This window comes from Balaenoptera musculus, chromosome 4 (genome assembly GCF_009873245.2).
Source record: "Balaenoptera musculus isolate JJ_BM4_2016_0621 chromosome 4, mBalMus1.pri.v3, whole genome shotgun sequence".
Taxonomy (NCBI): Eukaryota; Metazoa; Chordata; class Mammalia; order Artiodactyla; family Balaenopteridae; genus Balaenoptera; species Balaenoptera musculus.
In genome coordinates this window covers 67973680-67990801 of record NC_045788.1, presented here as the reverse complement: position 1 = coordinate 67990801, position 17122 = coordinate 67973680, and the positions used below count along the sequence as shown (strand labels likewise).

The 17122-nt window shown below is 34.9% G+C and overlaps 1 protein-coding gene across 3 annotated transcripts in view; it reads right to left on the bottom strand.

Annotated features, from left to right (window-relative positions):
• Nucleotides 1-17122, bottom strand: part of OSTN (osteocrin) — a 39559-nt gene that overhangs the window by 11518 nt on the left and 10919 nt on the right. The window contains exons 2-4 of one of the 3 annotated variants that reach the window (XM_036849525.1): nt 16841-16939; nt 14218-14432; nt 13663-13822 (exon numbers count right to left, since the gene is read on the bottom strand). In XM_036849525.1, coding sequence (XP_036705420.1) covers nt 13720-13822; nt 14218-14432; nt 16841-16939 — 417 coding nt within the window. In that variant the 3' untranslated portion in view covers nt 13663-13719. Of the gene's footprint in view, nt 1-13662; nt 13823-14217; nt 14433-16840; nt 16940-17122 lie in introns of those variants that run through there. The other 2 variants (XM_036849524.1, XM_036849526.1) reach the window with 2 other exon arrangements.

The following is a 17122-nucleotide window of genomic DNA, read 5'->3' as shown; positions in this document are numbered from 1 at the left end:
ACCAGCCCCTTCCAGGTGTTCAAAGGACCGATGAGAAGAGGAAGGAAATGGCACCTGGGAAAAGAGTAGTGCCTCACATGTGAACTGACCTCCCAAAGCTTCTGCGGAATGGATAGTGTCACAAAAAATAATACTTTTACTTTTTTAAAGAGAAGTATGATGGTTTCATGCATCATTATAAATTAGAACAGAACATTTATTGGTCCATACTACCAATGTATATTTTCAAAACTCAAGGTAAAATAAATGAAAATAACATTTTTTTCTTTCTTTACTATGGTTAATCTACTTTTCCTGCTCAAGTAAACTAGAGGGAGTTGTAGTATGGTAAAAAGCACAAATAAACTCTTTTTCTCCTTCCTTCTTCCCTACTCTTTCCTTCCCTTCTTTCCCCCAGATTCGATCCAAAAAGTATTAGCAACCAGGGGATGTTGACTTGGATTCTATTTATTTCTTCTACTTACCAAAAAACAACAATACCTTAATAAGTTAAATAATTTCTACACAGTTTCTATCTATTCAGAAGTAAAATGGTAAACTAGTATTTCTCTTAACATTTTTGCTGATATGAAATATATAACCATACTACAATCTACAACACATACACTGACAGTAATACACAGTGTATAAAACATAAATGTTAACATAGAAAAATATTTTTAAGACCAAAAGGGAAAACTGTACTTTCTGAGTATCTAGTCCCTCTTGTGACAAAATAACAGTATGACATGGCTTATATTATATATCCATTTAAAACAATCCACCTTTTCCATTCTAAAATATTCTGAAAGTAGTTTAAGGATACAGAATATCTATTAAAGTAATATAAGGAGGATGGATTATTTTAAATATAATTTTAAACTTCAGACTAAAATACAGACTTCCTGAGCCAAATAGGATTTTCTTTAAAATTTATATTCTTTGATAATTCAATTTCTAAAGATGTTCACCATTCTAAAACAACTGTTAGAAAACTTATATTTACACTTTTTATTTAGAATCACTTCATACATACCAAAGAGTCTATAAATTCACCTATGTTGAGTTTAAAAAAATAAAATAAACATCCCTATTGGTAGCACAAAGTTAAGAAATAAAATATTACCAGTACTTTAGTATTACCAGTACTTCTTCCTCCCAAGTTGAATCCCTCCTATGACTTTGTCCCAGAAGTAATCTGTAGGACGAATTTTGATCTAATATCTCCCTTTATTTTCTTTATAATCTATATGTTTTGTTCAAAAGTCTCTTGGTTAATTTAGATGGCTCTAGAATTTTATTTGAAAGAAATGTGTGAATACTTCTTGACTTCTTTCAGCAAATATTGTGTTTTGAGATTTGTCCGTGTTGTCATGGGTAGATGTAGTTCTTTTATGTTCAGTGTCATATGGTATTTCATTTTTTTTTTTTTTTTTTTTTTTTTTTTCATTTTTTGAATAATGAATATACAACAGCTTATTAATACATTTTACCATGGATGGGAATTTGAGGTATTTGTTTTTCTTTTTTTTCATTATTGTTATGTACTGTTCAGCTAGAAATTTTCTTACACATTTGTAATGCACATTTAAGGATTTCTCTACAGTATATTTTTAGAAGTAGAATTGCTAGTTATGCCAATACTTAATTTTATTACATAGTTCCAGACTGTTTTCCAAAGTTGTTGTACCAATTTACACACCCAAGAGCAGTGTATGACAGTTCCTATTGTTTCAAATCTATGTCAACCCTCCCATTGTGGACTTTTAATTTTGCCTATCTAGTGCATTTGTTGTTGTATCTCATTGTGTTCTTAGTTTGCTTTCCGTGAATACTAATGAAGTTGCTCACCTTTCCCTTTGCTTACTGGCCACTTGGATTTCTTCTTTTGGAAGTACTTAAGTCTGCTGCCTTTTTCTATTGGTTTGTTTTTCTTTTAAATATTGATTTGTAGGAGAATTTCTTATACTCTGAATATTAGACCTTGTCAGTTATGAGCAAATATCCTTTCCCATTTGTGGTTAATAATGTCTTTTATGAAAATCTTTAATTTTGTTTTGAAATTTATCAATATTTTTACATTTTGTTCATTAAATCACCTCTAATGTTACAAAAATATTATCCTATGTTGCCCTAAAACCTCTTGCAGTTTTGCCTTTCACATTTATAATTTTAAACCTTTTAAAATTATTTGTTATTTATGGAGTGACATAAGGGTCATATTTCTCCTTTTTTTTTCTATATTCACACCTAACTATTCATAAATTTTAGATTCACCTTGTCAAGTTTCATGGGAAATCCTTTTGCAGTTTTACCTGGAATTGTATTGAATCTAAGGTATAAATCAAGTTGGAGAAAACTGAAATCTTCATAATATTAAATCTTACTATCCAAGATCAGTTATTTAGTTTATCTTTAATGCCTTTTCATATATTTTTATAATTTTCTCCATAAAGACCTTCAATAATTTATTGGATTTGCTGTTGCTTATCATTTAAGAATATATGTTGTAGGATTTTTTAATAGGAGTCCCTTATTTGGTTAAAAAAGGTCCCTTCTGTTATTAGTCCACTGGTGATTTAGATCATGAATAGATGTTTAATTTTATTGAATGCTATTTCTGCATCTTTTGAGATGATATGGCTTTATTTCTTCAATTTATTAGTTCTATTATTTGACTTTCTAAAGCAAATCAACACTGTACTGTATTTTTGTGATAAACCCAACATGATATTGGTGTTTTATCTTTTTGATATATTTTTGGAATTGTTTTGTTGATTTTTTTGGTAGGAATTCATATCTATAATTATTAATGAAGTTGTCCTGTAATTTTCTTTTCTTGTTCTCTCCACACATGGTTTTGGTGTCCAGATAATGCTATTCTCATGAAATGAGTTGAGAACTGTACCTTCTTTTTTAGGTATCCTTTTGTTACTTATTTAGTTATGTCATGGTCTGAGAATATGTTCTGTATGATAACCAAGCCTTTAAAAATTTTAAGGCTTATTTTGTGAACAGATACTTCATTAATTTTAATAGTTGTTTCATGTGAACTTAAACATTTTTTCCCCCAATTTTAGGATACACACAATTTTTATTGATCCTGCTTACTGTTTTGAGTTCCAAGGAAAGAAACTTAGGAATCAGAGTGTGGAGGGTGTTCCCTAAAAACAATAGTCTGATTTGCTGTTACATCTTAAAGGGACAATAAAATGCTTGGCCCCTTTCAAGAAGGGCATGCAGCTCTACCAACATTGAGTAACAGCAAAAAGGGAAAGTATAGTAATGGCTAACAGAGAATGTTCATTTAAATAGTTCAGTAATTTAGATGAGCAAAACACAGAATTAAATAAGTATACTTTAAAGCTTAGGTGAGTATAGTAGCCAGGCTCCAAGATAAACCCCAATAATTCTACTATAATGCAGTCTCCTTCCATATTGAACAGGGCTGACCTCTGTAACCAATAGCATATTGTGGAAATGACTTCTAAAGCTAAGTAATGAAAAATATTGCAGCTTCTGCCTTGCTTTGTTGGATCACCCACTCTAGGGGAAGTCAATTGCCATTTCCTAAGTTCATCGCACAGCCCTATAGAGAGGTTTACATGGCAATGAACTAAGGCCTTCTGGCAACAGCTAGTGAGGGACTGAGACTTCCTGTCATCAGCATTATGAGTGGGCCGTTTTGGAAATGGATATCCCCAGGCCCCATGTAGCCTTCAGATGACTGCAGCCCTGGCCAACTTCTTCACTGTAACCTTGGGAGAGACCCTGAACCAGAATCATCCATGCAAACTTTCCCTAGATTTTTGATGCACAGAAACTGAGTGAGAACATAAATGTTTACTATTGTCTTAAGCTGCTACGTTTTGGGTAACTTGTTTGCATAGCAATAGAGATCTAATACGGTAAGATTCAAAGTGCTTTGGGATTCCACAAGAGAAGAGATCACAGCCAAGTTTGGGGGTTCCAGGAAGAACTTATGGGGCATATGAAAACAATAAAACAAATGGTGACCCCTAAGTCCTGCAATATTGGTTACCACAATTTAAAATTACAGAATTAATAAATGACTATAGGAAGTTAGATATAAATTTATGAGCTTGGAAAAACTGATGTATGAGACAGAGTAAAATGAAGGAGACTCAGCAAGTCCCTGTAAAGAATGAAAAGAGAAATCATTAAAGTCCACAGTCATGTTTAAATTTAAAAGAGACAATTAGGCTTTCAAATTCAAATTCCAGAATGTTCTGATGAAGGACCACATTAAGTCTGAGTGATGATGTAGTTTTTAAGGGCCAATACATAATGCCTTTTTTTCCTGAGTCCACCTTCAGAAGCAATACAGAAATAAGATATGAATGAACAATGTGGAGAAATCAAAATGTCATTTTGATCAAGCTGAATGTAGAATAAGACTTTAATTTGCATTTAAATGACTTTCTTACATCTCCTTTGAGGATTAGATGGATTTACACAATTAGTCATAATTATCAAATAAAAACAGAAAGAAAAGGGATGAGCTAAACATGCTCAACTACTCCTCGCAAACTGACCTATGAAGTACGTGATTACTTCTCCTTTGAGAAGGAGTGAATTAAGTGGTGGGGCTTGGGGCCAGTCTTTCCTTAACTGGAGTTTCTCTACGTGGAAACACAAGGCTAAGAAATATGACTAAATAAATGGGATATGTTTAGAATGATGAAAGAAACTGCTACTTCATTAGCACACAGTTGACTTATGACTTTTGGAGTTCTGTCTCAAAAGTGGTAATTCAATGTTAAATAGATTCTATTAAACGTATGATGATGGTGCTGACTAGGCATAATGTCAGCTTCTGAAGTATTATCCCAAGGAAAGGGCCATACGAACAAGCATTCAGAAACAAACCAGGAGCACTGGAATGAAAAAATGAGATTTAAAGGGTTCACTGTAAAGTAACCCAGGCATGCTTGATTTGGAAACTACTGTAGAGCTGTAGGATTAGGCAGAAAGGATTTTCATTTGCTTGGCTCATGAGCCTCTTTGAGGGTCTGATGACACTCAAAACTTCTATCCAGCAAATGAATTTACACAAAAATGTCTTCTAGAATTTTCTTTTTGGGGGAGTAGGTAATGTACATTTCAAAGCCCATATATGGAATCAAGTATTATCCCTTTTAGGAGAAAGTTTAAAACCTTCATATATGAAGGGTAGAGAGAAAAGGTAAAGGAACTCTCTCTTTCCATGGAGTTGAGCTGGGGTGTAAGAGGCAAGCAGTAAAGAACAATTATTGGGAAAAATGACCCAAGATCAATGCTCAAGTGCATTTCCTATAGTACAGACAGGCTTTTAAATATGAGGAAGGAAACATGGAAATAGGGCACCACATTCTGAATCCTTTCTCTGTGTTCTTCACTATGAAATGGAGCCCATTTTGAAGTACCTCCTTTGGGTATTAACAATTACGTGCTGCAAAAAAGTAGCAAAAATCATGAGATACCTAGGTTGGTCTCAGCCTGCGACATTGCTTCACAATGAAGTAGAAAGGTGAAATGTTAGGATTTTCACCTTTAATCTTTGGCATGGTCATCAAGAAGCGCAATCATATCTGACAAATTGAAGTTGGAATTGCTATTCTCAACTTTAGTCTGAACCTTATGTCTGGCTTTGGATAGAAACACATATACCGTTGGTACAGTTTTTCAAAATGATTTATTTAATGCATGCATTCTAAGTGAATCTCACTTTTCCTGGCCTTGGACAAGTGCCTTATTCACGTATAACTTTAATTTCTTTATCATAAGCAGCTTATTTCAGTGGAAAGTCATTGGACTTGGAGTTCAACAACTTGATGTTGTAGCTACATTATGCCAAGGAAATCATTTTATATCTGTGAAAATATACTAATAAAATGGAGCTAATATCTTCTTAGGGTGTTAGGAATAAAAAAAACCCCAGTGTATCAGAATGTTATAATTGGATTCTTTCTATCTCAGTTTTGGCTGTGGTCTAGAAAAGTTGAAGGGGGAAAAAAAAACACAAAACTGTGGTACTTTCTCTTGCATTCCAAAGTAAGGTGCTAAAGTTATGCACTATTTGTAAAGGAGGTTGTTACAAACTAATTTCCTCAACCTTAATCCAATAAAAAGATTGATATTGAATAGGTAAAGAAGGAGAATTTCTCTGGAGCAAGTTTCTGGAGAATGGTGACATTTCCCTCTTCTTTCATATAGAGAAAGAGCTTCAAGAAAAGTTTGCATATACCCATTGAAGCAGGGTAGACCTCACAGAACAGACTATGAAATCTAAAGGGCAGGATGCTGTAAGAATTGGCTCGATGCCAGAGTGAAGAAGTGGTTATATAAGCAACAGCTTTACTTTCAGTGACCAGAGTCAAGGATGTGGGTTTTCTGTGGAACAGATGTAGAGCGAGCATGTGGGTAGAGTTGGCCTAGGTTAATTATAAAAGGAAACTTCCCTGAAGGGCTTTTGGCCAGGGGTTATGGGTGAGGCGGCCTCAGCAGGATGCTGCTGGTGGTGTCAAATGAAGAAACTGAGCGGGTAGGATGAAGGTGAAGAGCAAAACTGACCTGCTGAAAGAGAAGCATTGCTGGAGGCAAGGTATTTATGTCAATGTTCCCTATGGGGGTTATGCAGTGACCCCACAAAACGGCCCATGGTGAGGAGTCATCTTTGAGCATTTACTGAGGCCAGAGAGCACAAAAGTCAAGTCATGATAGCATCAGTCAAGTAAGACTTTTCCTTACTTCTCTGCACCCACATCCCCAATACTGGAGGAAACATAAGGCAGCCCAGTGTGGTAGGGGAAGGGGTGAGGACAAACTGACCACAAACCTCTTCCCAGTGCAGCTTTCCAGCTTGAAAAGGAGAAACTTTAATAATATTCATAGTTTGGGCTAAAACATATTATTTTTATTATTTTAATTACTGAAATATGATTGTTTTTCTAGTAAAAGTGATGAGACGAATTTTTATTATTTCAGTGTGACCTGTAGGGTCATAGTACCTGCCTGTGTTTTTACCCAAGAGATAGGAAACAACTCCTACTGAATGGGTTTGAATGCATGTGGGTGAGGGATAAAGTTGCTTTTCTAATTATGTTCTATGGAGTCTTCTCTTTCAATTAAGTGGTTATAATAACAACGTTAGAGAGCAAAGTGTTTATTGACCTGAATCTATAGAATGTATATAACTGTACTGGGTGTCTTCCATCTGTTCTCCAGATACACTCTCTGACTTTTCTCACCCTACTTTCAGTCAAGGAAACTAACCTCTCTGGATCCCAGAAAAGTGCCTGTGCTCCCTGGCTTTGGTTTGGGACAGGCCTAATGGGCAGCCTTGGCAGGAGAGACTGGAAGGAGAGAGGAAGTGAAGTCAGGATAATTTTCCCCTCGCTGCCTCCTTGCAAGATCACTTCCTCCTAACTGAAGGTCACGGCTTCTCCCAAGGCATCTGACTCTTCAGACCAGGGTCCTGGGCTGTTGTGCCATCCATTATGATTTGTTTCTACCCAGCCTTTTGTAAATAGTCTTCCTGTGTCTAAATCCTTCTCAAATTTTCCTATTTCAAATGTTTCCTGTTTCCTGCCTGTTTCCTGCAGGAACCCCGAGTGACACAATGATATTACTTGCTTTGCTGACCTCAAAATATTAATGGGAGAATTAAAACAATAACAGTTGTGAAAATGATTATCCTAATTAAATTCAGATATAAAGTATTATTATTTTTGTTAATATTTTACGAGGCATTTTCAGTGTTGTGTGAAGAAGTGAGAGAAACCACCTTTTAGAAAAATTCCAATACCTTCTAATATTAAAGTGTCATTCAAATAGTAGATACGATTTTGCTAGGGATATGGTCATAGCTGCTTCCTTTTATTTTTCATAAGCTGAATGACCATTAACTTCAGGCTTTAAACAAGTGAACCGAATGAAGAAATATTTTGAACTTCAAAGCATAGTTGAGATAACCCTGCCCTGAGAATTAAAGTAACTTGCACATCCAATTGAAAATGAAGCTAGTGTCATATTCAGGTGAAAAAAATGTTAAATATGATATAAAATAGGAAACAACAGATGGTTCTTTGCTTCATTTTATGATGATCTGACATGGACTTTGCCCTGGTATTTTTAATGTTTGTTTGTTTTCTTTTTTCTTTTTCCCTAGCTGTTCATTCATTCTTCACATTTTCAAAAGCAGAGTTTAAAATTTTTCTTTTCTGAATATAGTAATTGAAAATAAAATAATGCATTTCATATGCGTGAGACAGAGTTTTAAAATCTGGGGTCATGTAATTCAAGGATCCATAAACATGGATGGGAAATGTTACACCTTTAGTCTCATTATCCGCTAATCGAAATATAGCATTTGTTTCAGTTATGAATGTAGAGAACAAATCACAATGGTGTTAGTAGTAAGTAAACCCTTGTCACAGTAGAAATCACAGATACATTCAGATGACGTTTTTATCATTACAGATACTTTGAAATTGTTTTTATGTTCAGCACTACTTGAATTTATTGTTATTTAGACATGTCTTTTAGATCTTATTTTATGCATTAATAAAGAAGCATATATGTTGCCATATTACAAATTCATTTTAAGTATTATGATAATTCTGTTTCTATATATTAGTAACCTATGAACTCATGACGTTTATCCATTTAAAAACAATATTCTGAGAAGGGGTCCACAGTGGCCCACGACACAGAAAGAGCTTATGAATTCCTAGATTTAGTGATGGGTGAAATCTTTGGGCTACAGTATGGAAAATGGATCTCAGACCTATAACCTTCTCTCGGTGAGTATGAGAAAATAGAAAATGCATGCCCCGAGAAGGAGAAAAATTGATGGCATATACATGAACATCACAAGTGTTTGTAAGCAACAAAGAAAGTGTTCTGTATACGTTCATGCATAGTAAGGTAACAAGATAATCCTGGCCTTGTGAATAATTCAAAAGCAAGTAAAGAAGTAGTAAAGCTATCTGGACTAAAGGACCAAAGGTCTTATCTCATATAATGTAATCAAAGAACAGCAAATAACATTATGTACAGCTCTCCCAAGCAAAATTACGATAATTTTTAGAAATCTTTTAATAAAATAGTTGCAAAACTCTAACCTGTATATTCTTGCTAGTAAATGTAGGAAAACACACATTTTAGTCCTGTGACTTTATCATATACATTTAAATGATTCTCAAATATCTTTGCAACAGATGATAGAAAAATTTAACATTTAATGTTGTTTGAGTTAGCATTATACTTCGAAAGAAATCTAAAATTATTTTTCAATTAAAACTCAAGAATGTGTATAGAAATATATTATGCAATATCTATTACTTATCTCCCATTGTTTTCCAAATCTCTAATAGACAGATTTAATGTTTGCTTTAAGACCAAGAACAGGAATTCCTGAATAAAAAATGAATCCTGAAGGAAAACCTCACAGGAAGTGTTCATGGAATCTAATTCAAAGGGGGGGTAAAACAGGGCTTCCCTGGTGGCGCAGTGGTTAAGAATCCGCCTGCCAATGAAGGGCACACGGGTTCGTGCCCCGGTCCGGGAAGATCCCACATGCCGCGGAGCGGCTAGGCCCGTGAGCCACAACCACTGAGCCTGCGTGTCTGGAGCCTGTGCCGCGACAGTGAGAGGCCCGCGCACCGTGATGAAGAGTGGCCCCCGCTCGCCGCAACTGGAGAAAGCCCTCGCACGGAAACGAAGATCCAACACAGTCAAAATAAATAAATTTATAAACACTGCCCTTTCTTTAAAAAAAAAGGGGGGGCTTCCCTGGTGGCACCGTGGTTAAGAATCTGCCTGCCTAATGCAGGGGACACGGGTTCGAGCTCTGGTCTGGGAAGATCCCACATGCCGCGGAGCAACTAAGCCCGTGAGCCACAATTACTGAGCCTGCGCGTCTGGAGCTTGTGCTCCGCAACAGGAGAGGCCGCGACAGTGAGAGGCCCGCGCACCGCGATGAAGAGTGGCCCCCGCTCGCTGCAACTAGAGAAAGCCTTCGCACAGAAACAAAGACCCAACACAGCCAAAAATAAATAAATAAATAATTTAATTAAAAAAAAAAAAAAAAAAAAAGCTACGGAAAAAAAAAGGGGGGGTAAAACATCCACTATCAAAAATAAAAGTATAAAAGACATAAATAAATTATATGTAAAAAAGAAAACTATTAATTTGTATATGTCATTCTAAATAAATGCTAAATAAAACAGTCCTGATATAGGAGGTCACCTTTGTTGTTAAGCCATCGAGTACAAAGGAGCAGAGTCTCTGTATTCTAACTGTAGTCATGAAACAAAATATAGAGTCTTGATTAGGGGAAGTCCTCAATTTTTCAAGCTCATGCGTAAACTTCTGTGCAAATGCATTAGCTGTCCTTAACACTTCCAACCTTCTGGAAGTAGTTGGAGGCGAAGGGAAAGGTAGAGAAAAAGGAAAAAGAAAATTGACCAGTTTTGACCTCTGAAGATCATTAATTACTAATATCCTTTCTTTATACAACACTCAATGGGACCATCACAATCTGGTTCCAGAGACACTTACTAAGATTATATAGGTTTTGTACTGCACAGTCCAGAGGGCAACAATATGAATGATTGCTGCTGAACCTACACCATGCTATTTAGTCATCCCAAGAACATGCCCTGAATGTTCAGGCCTTTAAGCCATCTCTTACCTGACTTCCTTTTAACAGAATAATTTTTCTTAACCCAATTAACCTTTCAAAAATAGTACTAGTTATTTGGGTCAAAATTTGCTGTTATTACGGAATTCGGCAAATCATCTTTTTTCACCATTTTTGGAAAATTATTGAAAAAATACCCATAATTTCTTTAAATAGTGATTCTCTTCTACTTATCACCATTAAACTCTAATTAGATTAAATTGTATGTTGTAATTTCTCATTCTGTTCTCCATACCTTTGTGATATATTCTGAATCATTTTCTTAGCGTTATCATATGGTGAATGTATTTACTCTTCTGCCAGGTCTCATCTCTTGTTTATCTTATTGTTTAATTTCATTTCTTTAATTTGTGATGAAACATTTCAAACACAGGCGAAAATAGAATAGTATAATAGACTCCCATGTATGCATCATTCTAAGTCAACAATTACTGATTATGGTAGGTCTTGTTTCATTTATTCCATTCCCACTCCTGTATTATTTTGAAGCAAATCCTAGACAAATACTTACAACTAAATATTTAAATAACAATAAATCTAATTTTTAATGTAACCACAGTACCATTTTCATATTTAAAAGAGACAATAATTACTTAAAATCATTAAGTAGCCGCAGTGCACATTCACAATTGTCTCTTACACATGTTAATTTTTAAACAGACCATTGCTTGAATTACAACCCCCCAAAATTGTGACTAGTTAATAAGTCCCTTAAATCTACTTTGATCTTTTGGATCCCTTCCCTCCTCCATCTCTTGTTTTTCTTCAAATCTTTGTAAATTATTTATTGAAGAAACTAGGTTATTTATTCTGCTGTTTTCTACAGTCTGAATTGCTGTTTGCTTCCCTATAATGTTTCTGAAGTCATTTCTTTGTCTTCTATATTTCCTGGAAATTGGCAGGTAGAAGTAGAGGCAAGAAATTTTTTTTTTTTTCAATTCTGTTATATGGGTAGTGTTGAGTTCTTCCATCAGGGAGCATATAATGACTCACTGTTTTTCCTCTTGTGATGTTAGCAGAAACTGACAATCATTGTCGAAAGCCATCATTTCATTAGGGTTTGCAAAATAGAGACATTCTAATACTACCACTCCTTCTTCATTTATTAGCTGGAATAATTCTATAAAGGAGAATTTCTACATCTACTAATTCTATTGTTTCTTCATTACTTTAGCTGTACAAATTCTATAAAGAGAAAATTCCACGTTTTCCCTTCTTCTCCATGTCTGCAAGCAACTATTTGTTGTAATATCCTTTTATTCTCAGTTAATAGCCATGAAGCAATCAAAAACTCATTCTAAATTTCATATGCTCCCTCTACTGTCCCTGAATTGCTTGATACTTTGCTGTATCTATATTGTCAGACTGCATAACTATAACACATGGCACTCTTTTTTTTTTTGGAACCATCATCACACTTTAATTCTAAAGTTACGTTCACACCAATTCTTATGATGTTACTTCTCCAGTCATTTTGATTGTTTGAAGAATTTCATCCAGTAGCTTCCTCAGGAAGTACTCATGAGAACAATATTCCATAATTTTTTACACACTTATAATAGTTTATTTTTAGCCTTTATATGTGAAAATCTGTTCAAATGACTAAGTGCTTGCCAATTTCCTTTTCTTCCAAGCCAAGCTGTGTTAGATAGACTATATCTCCTAATATAGTATCTATGACACTTCCTAAAGAAATTGTTATGATGGAATCTCAATGTAGATTATATATATTTATAAGATTTATGTAATAAATATTTGGTATATATGCTATGTATGCTATTATAAATTCATATATAAATATTTACATAAATGTTTACATGTTGACTTTCAAATTATTTTATAGACTGTATTGCAAGATCCAGGAATCAAAGAAATACTATTTATTAGAAGGCACAATATTTTCTCCACTTAACCTTTGGCTTTCTATAACCTTCTTTAAAAATTGCCTCTCTTCTTGCTTTGTGTTATAATTCGTTATAAATATTTCTGTTTCTTATTGGTATGTGATCTCTTTGAGGGACAAAGACTATATTTTCCTTCTTTTTTCCACCGTAGCCCAACACAGTGCCTAGAACATAAGTGGAACTAACTTGTATTTGTTTCATTAGAATACGACCTGAATTTCAAAATACATGTGTGGTATTTTTTTCAAGTACATGTTGGATAAATTATAGTCCCAAAGTGATGATTTTATTTCCTAGTGTAACCTTGAGAATCTTTCAGAAGCCTAGCAAATTGCATCTTGTATTGATGAGAATCATCGAGCAAAAGCAAAGTCACGGACCAGGAACAAAAGTGATGTGTCCTAGAACTCCAAGTAACCAAGTGAAACTGGACTAAAGGATGTGGAAATGAGTGCAGGAAGAAAAGAGGTGCCAGATTATGAAAATTTTCATTGAATTTCCTAAAGGAGTTTGCTTTTATCTTGTAAGCAATGGGAACTTTTCATGAAAAGATTTTTGTGTTAGATGATCCCCCTGGTAGCAGAGTAAAGGATGCATTCACCAGTAAAGGGGTGAGGATGGTGGTGGAAGTGGAGATGGGGAAAGACTGGAGAAAGAAAACATGTCAAAAAGATTATTTAGGCCAGAATTAGTAAGCCTTAATGTAAAAGGATATTCTGGAGATATTAAACATATAAAACAAGTAGGATTTAGAGAATTTAGTGAATAATGGAATATTTAAAGTAAGCAAATGGAATCCTGGTGAGCAAAAGGGATCCTAGTAAATTCCCCAAATTCCAGAATTTGGGGAATTGGGTGATCCTTGTGTCACTGCTGCTGTGAAATATACAGCATGAGGAACAGATACTGAGGGGGTAGAAAATGAATTAAGTTTGGAATGACTGCTTTAAAGTACTGAAACTCAATGATTAAAGAGAGATTTAATTACTCTAATTCTGTTATAACAGTTAACAGTTTACAAAGTACTCATCTGATTTTTATAGAGGTAAGTAATTATCCCCATTTTCCAGATGAATAAGCTGAGGATCACAGAGAATAAGATTGTTATACAAGTCACATGGCTAGAAATGCTTAGAAATTTGACTTAAACACATGTGTCCTGACTCCAGGTCCTGAGAGCTCTTCACTGCTTTCTTGGTATAGGAGAGGGGACTTACTCACATCATTTGGAATGTTGTGTAACAAGGGTAAAAATAAAATGGTACTGTGGTTACCTTTATTAAATAGAAAATGCAACTGACCAGAACATTTATCTCATAGGACACACGTTTCCCCCTGCTTCCCAAATGCTGTTATGTCTTATAAGAGCTACTTTATATTTACATGTAACAGAATCTTCTTCAGAAAGCATTTTGACAAAAATATTAGTGCATACTGTAGCAGTTATTTTGCTCCCTAAACATTATTTCTAAAATGATGCCATTAAACTCAGAAATTAGCTAAGACACTTTTAAATCTATTTACCTACAAGGTTTTCATTGTATTTTTTTAATGTGGACTTCTCTGTTTCTGAACTCAGAGTGCAAGAATTAGAAAATGAAAATGTTCCTTCTCTAAGAGTTCACTTACCTCTGTTTACCTTTATGATCTACAGAGCCAGCTGAGAGTCTGTCCAGGGGAGAACCAAAACCAGAGAAGCTTCTTTTCTTCTTTGTTTCAATCACATCATTCTCCAGAGACACAAGTTCATCAAGAAGCAAGAGTTTTGCTGCCAGATCAGTGGCTGATTTCTCTTCCTTGACTGTGGGTGGTGACTGAACATCTAAGACTCTAGAATCAAAGGCCTATAGGGCAGGAAAGGTGATTCCATTCATTAACAAGAAGAAAATACATACAATCATCTGCATTTGGCTTTTGCTATTTTTAGCTGACATGCCTGTCATGAACCTTGATTTCTCATGAGTTATGATCCAGAGAGAAAGACTTTTGGGGACAAAAACACATAGAGATGAGGTTTATCCAAAAGAAATGAAAAGGAAACAAAACACAAACACACACACATACACATACACACAAAGAATAAAAAAAAGGGTAAACTCCTCTAAAGGAGGCCTGCCTCTAAAATTTAGTATAACTGATTATTCTTTCAGATTCTTTCCCGGTAACAACTGCATCCTTCCTTATTACTCCAAAAGCACTTTATCTATACTTCTTTCATCACTGCAATCATTACATTTTCCCTTGTATTAGATTAGCTACAATATATTTGTATTGCCTATTAGATTGTGAGTAACTTGAGGGCAAAGACTATGTCTAATTAGTCTTTTGTCTGCTCTATTCAATGCCTATCCCAGTATTTTGCGCATAGTTAGTACTCAATAAATTTCTGCTGAATATTTATTGAATGAATTCTGAAAAAAATCTAAACCTCATGTTATTTTCTTTTCACCACTCATTCATTCCTTACTGATTCAAGCCCCTAAACATCCACTGTGCAGGTCCTGCGTTAGACCCAAGAGATACAAAAATGAGTAAAATCCAGTCTGTGCCTTGAAGGAGCTTAGCATCTCCACCCATGAGATTTACTAACAAATATTAATGAGTGTCTATGATGAGTCAGACCTATCCCAAGGACTTTATTGTCCCATGTCAGATTTCTTGTTTATTTGTTTATTTACGCATATTGCCACTTGGCATGTCATCCAAATCATAAAAGTATAAGCTTCCAGTTTGTGAAGTCTGTCTTCCTTTCTCAGGCGCAATCACAGCATTTCAGAAAACTCTCCTGCTAGCAATCTGGAGTCATTTTGTTGTGCAGGGGATGCTACTTCTTTCCCAAGAGTCTGAGACTATTCCCCTGTGGGAAGAAGGGTTAACTACAGGGATCTCTTCCCTTTCCTCCTTTAGTCACATTCTTGCCAGATTCTTGGTCTGGGAAAGACTCTTTTTCTTCACTTCCTGTCTTTATTTTTGAGTTACTTCTCTTATTCTCTTTCTATTCCCTTCAGTTTTTTCCCAATAAAATGAAACAGTAGTACTTTCCAAGCCTTTTTATCATTGACTCACACAATTCTCTTTTGCAATACTTATAGTCTACCTCAAAGCTCTTGAGACCTAAAGCCATTGAGCTCCTTCTTTCCTAAACCATTGAAATCTGCTCTAAGTCTGGTCAGTTCTTTCTGGAAAACCCCTCTTGCCCTGCTCTTTCTGACTCCCATGAGGAGAGATTTATATCAGGTCCTCTTCACTGCTTAATGCACACTCTCAATCACCGTATAATTTATTTATCTCCTCTCTCTCTCTCTTTTTTCTATCCTGTCCTGAATACTGCCATGAAGTTAATTATCCCCAAACACTACTTTCATCATATAAAAACATTAAAAATCTCTATAGCTCTTTGTAACTCATAGTTCAAAGTCCACAACTTTTAAAAAAAACCTCAACTTCTGTTACTTCCCTACATGAGCTTGGCAGCATAGAAACTAAAGAGGGGAAGGATGTTATAATCATGAGAAAGAAACTCTTAAGATCAGGAGGCAAACCTTCAAAGGGAAAATTTAGGAGATCTTTTATTATCTCTCAGAGCTTCTTCCAAAAACTATGTGTTCATTCTTCCAACTGACATATATACAATGTAGATTTTTGTTTCTTTTTAAAGATATTCTTAATCATCAGGAAAAATTCACAAAACTTGTATAAAACTTGTCCTTCAGTAAAACACATTTCAGATTCTCACTTTATGTTATTTAAGAAGCACAAAGAATGTATGTTTCTATTAAGATCAAATGAGCCAAATTAACTTCTCTCTGTGAGGCGATGTCCTCACATTTCTTTTCCTTTGTAGTTTAGTCTTGGCAGCAAGAAAACATCTGTAGAGTGATAAAATTTTGGCCCAACTACTCAAATCTTGACATGTAAACGACTTCAAATTTCACATAAAAGCACTTCATCTTCATGTAATCGATTCAATTATAAATATGGCTGAAATTATAATGAATTTTCTCCTATAGTTTTTGGTTTATGGAGTACAAATCTTTGTTGTTACTTACAGCTTTTTTTTTTTTTTAACATTTAGATAGCTGGTTTTCTCTGAATCCACGGTGAGGACAAGGCATAGAAAGAAATGCCTATTTACTTGATTTTTGTGTTATCAAACCTTCTCCCTACTTATCAGCAACACCTGCTTCTGACATTAATAAAACTGGCTTATGTTCTTAAAAGAAGTATGGTCCCTTAAGCTAGTTTCCATTACCTCTGTTGTGACATCCACTGACAGCACTTTTCCTGAGCTCCAGACCATCAACGTTGCAGCCAGGATAAAATGTGCACTTGCCAATCTCCAGTCCAGCATCTAAGGGTCATACACATCAGGGTTAACATTGATTAGTCTGGCAAGATAGAAAACAAAAATGTCTATAAAGTTTGTTATAGGCAGGTAATAAACCAAATTATTCAGCTTCTATGTGTTGGAGTACACCTCTGCAAAACTTATATGATACTTAATAGAAGCTGTCAATCTCCCAGAATGAAGTCT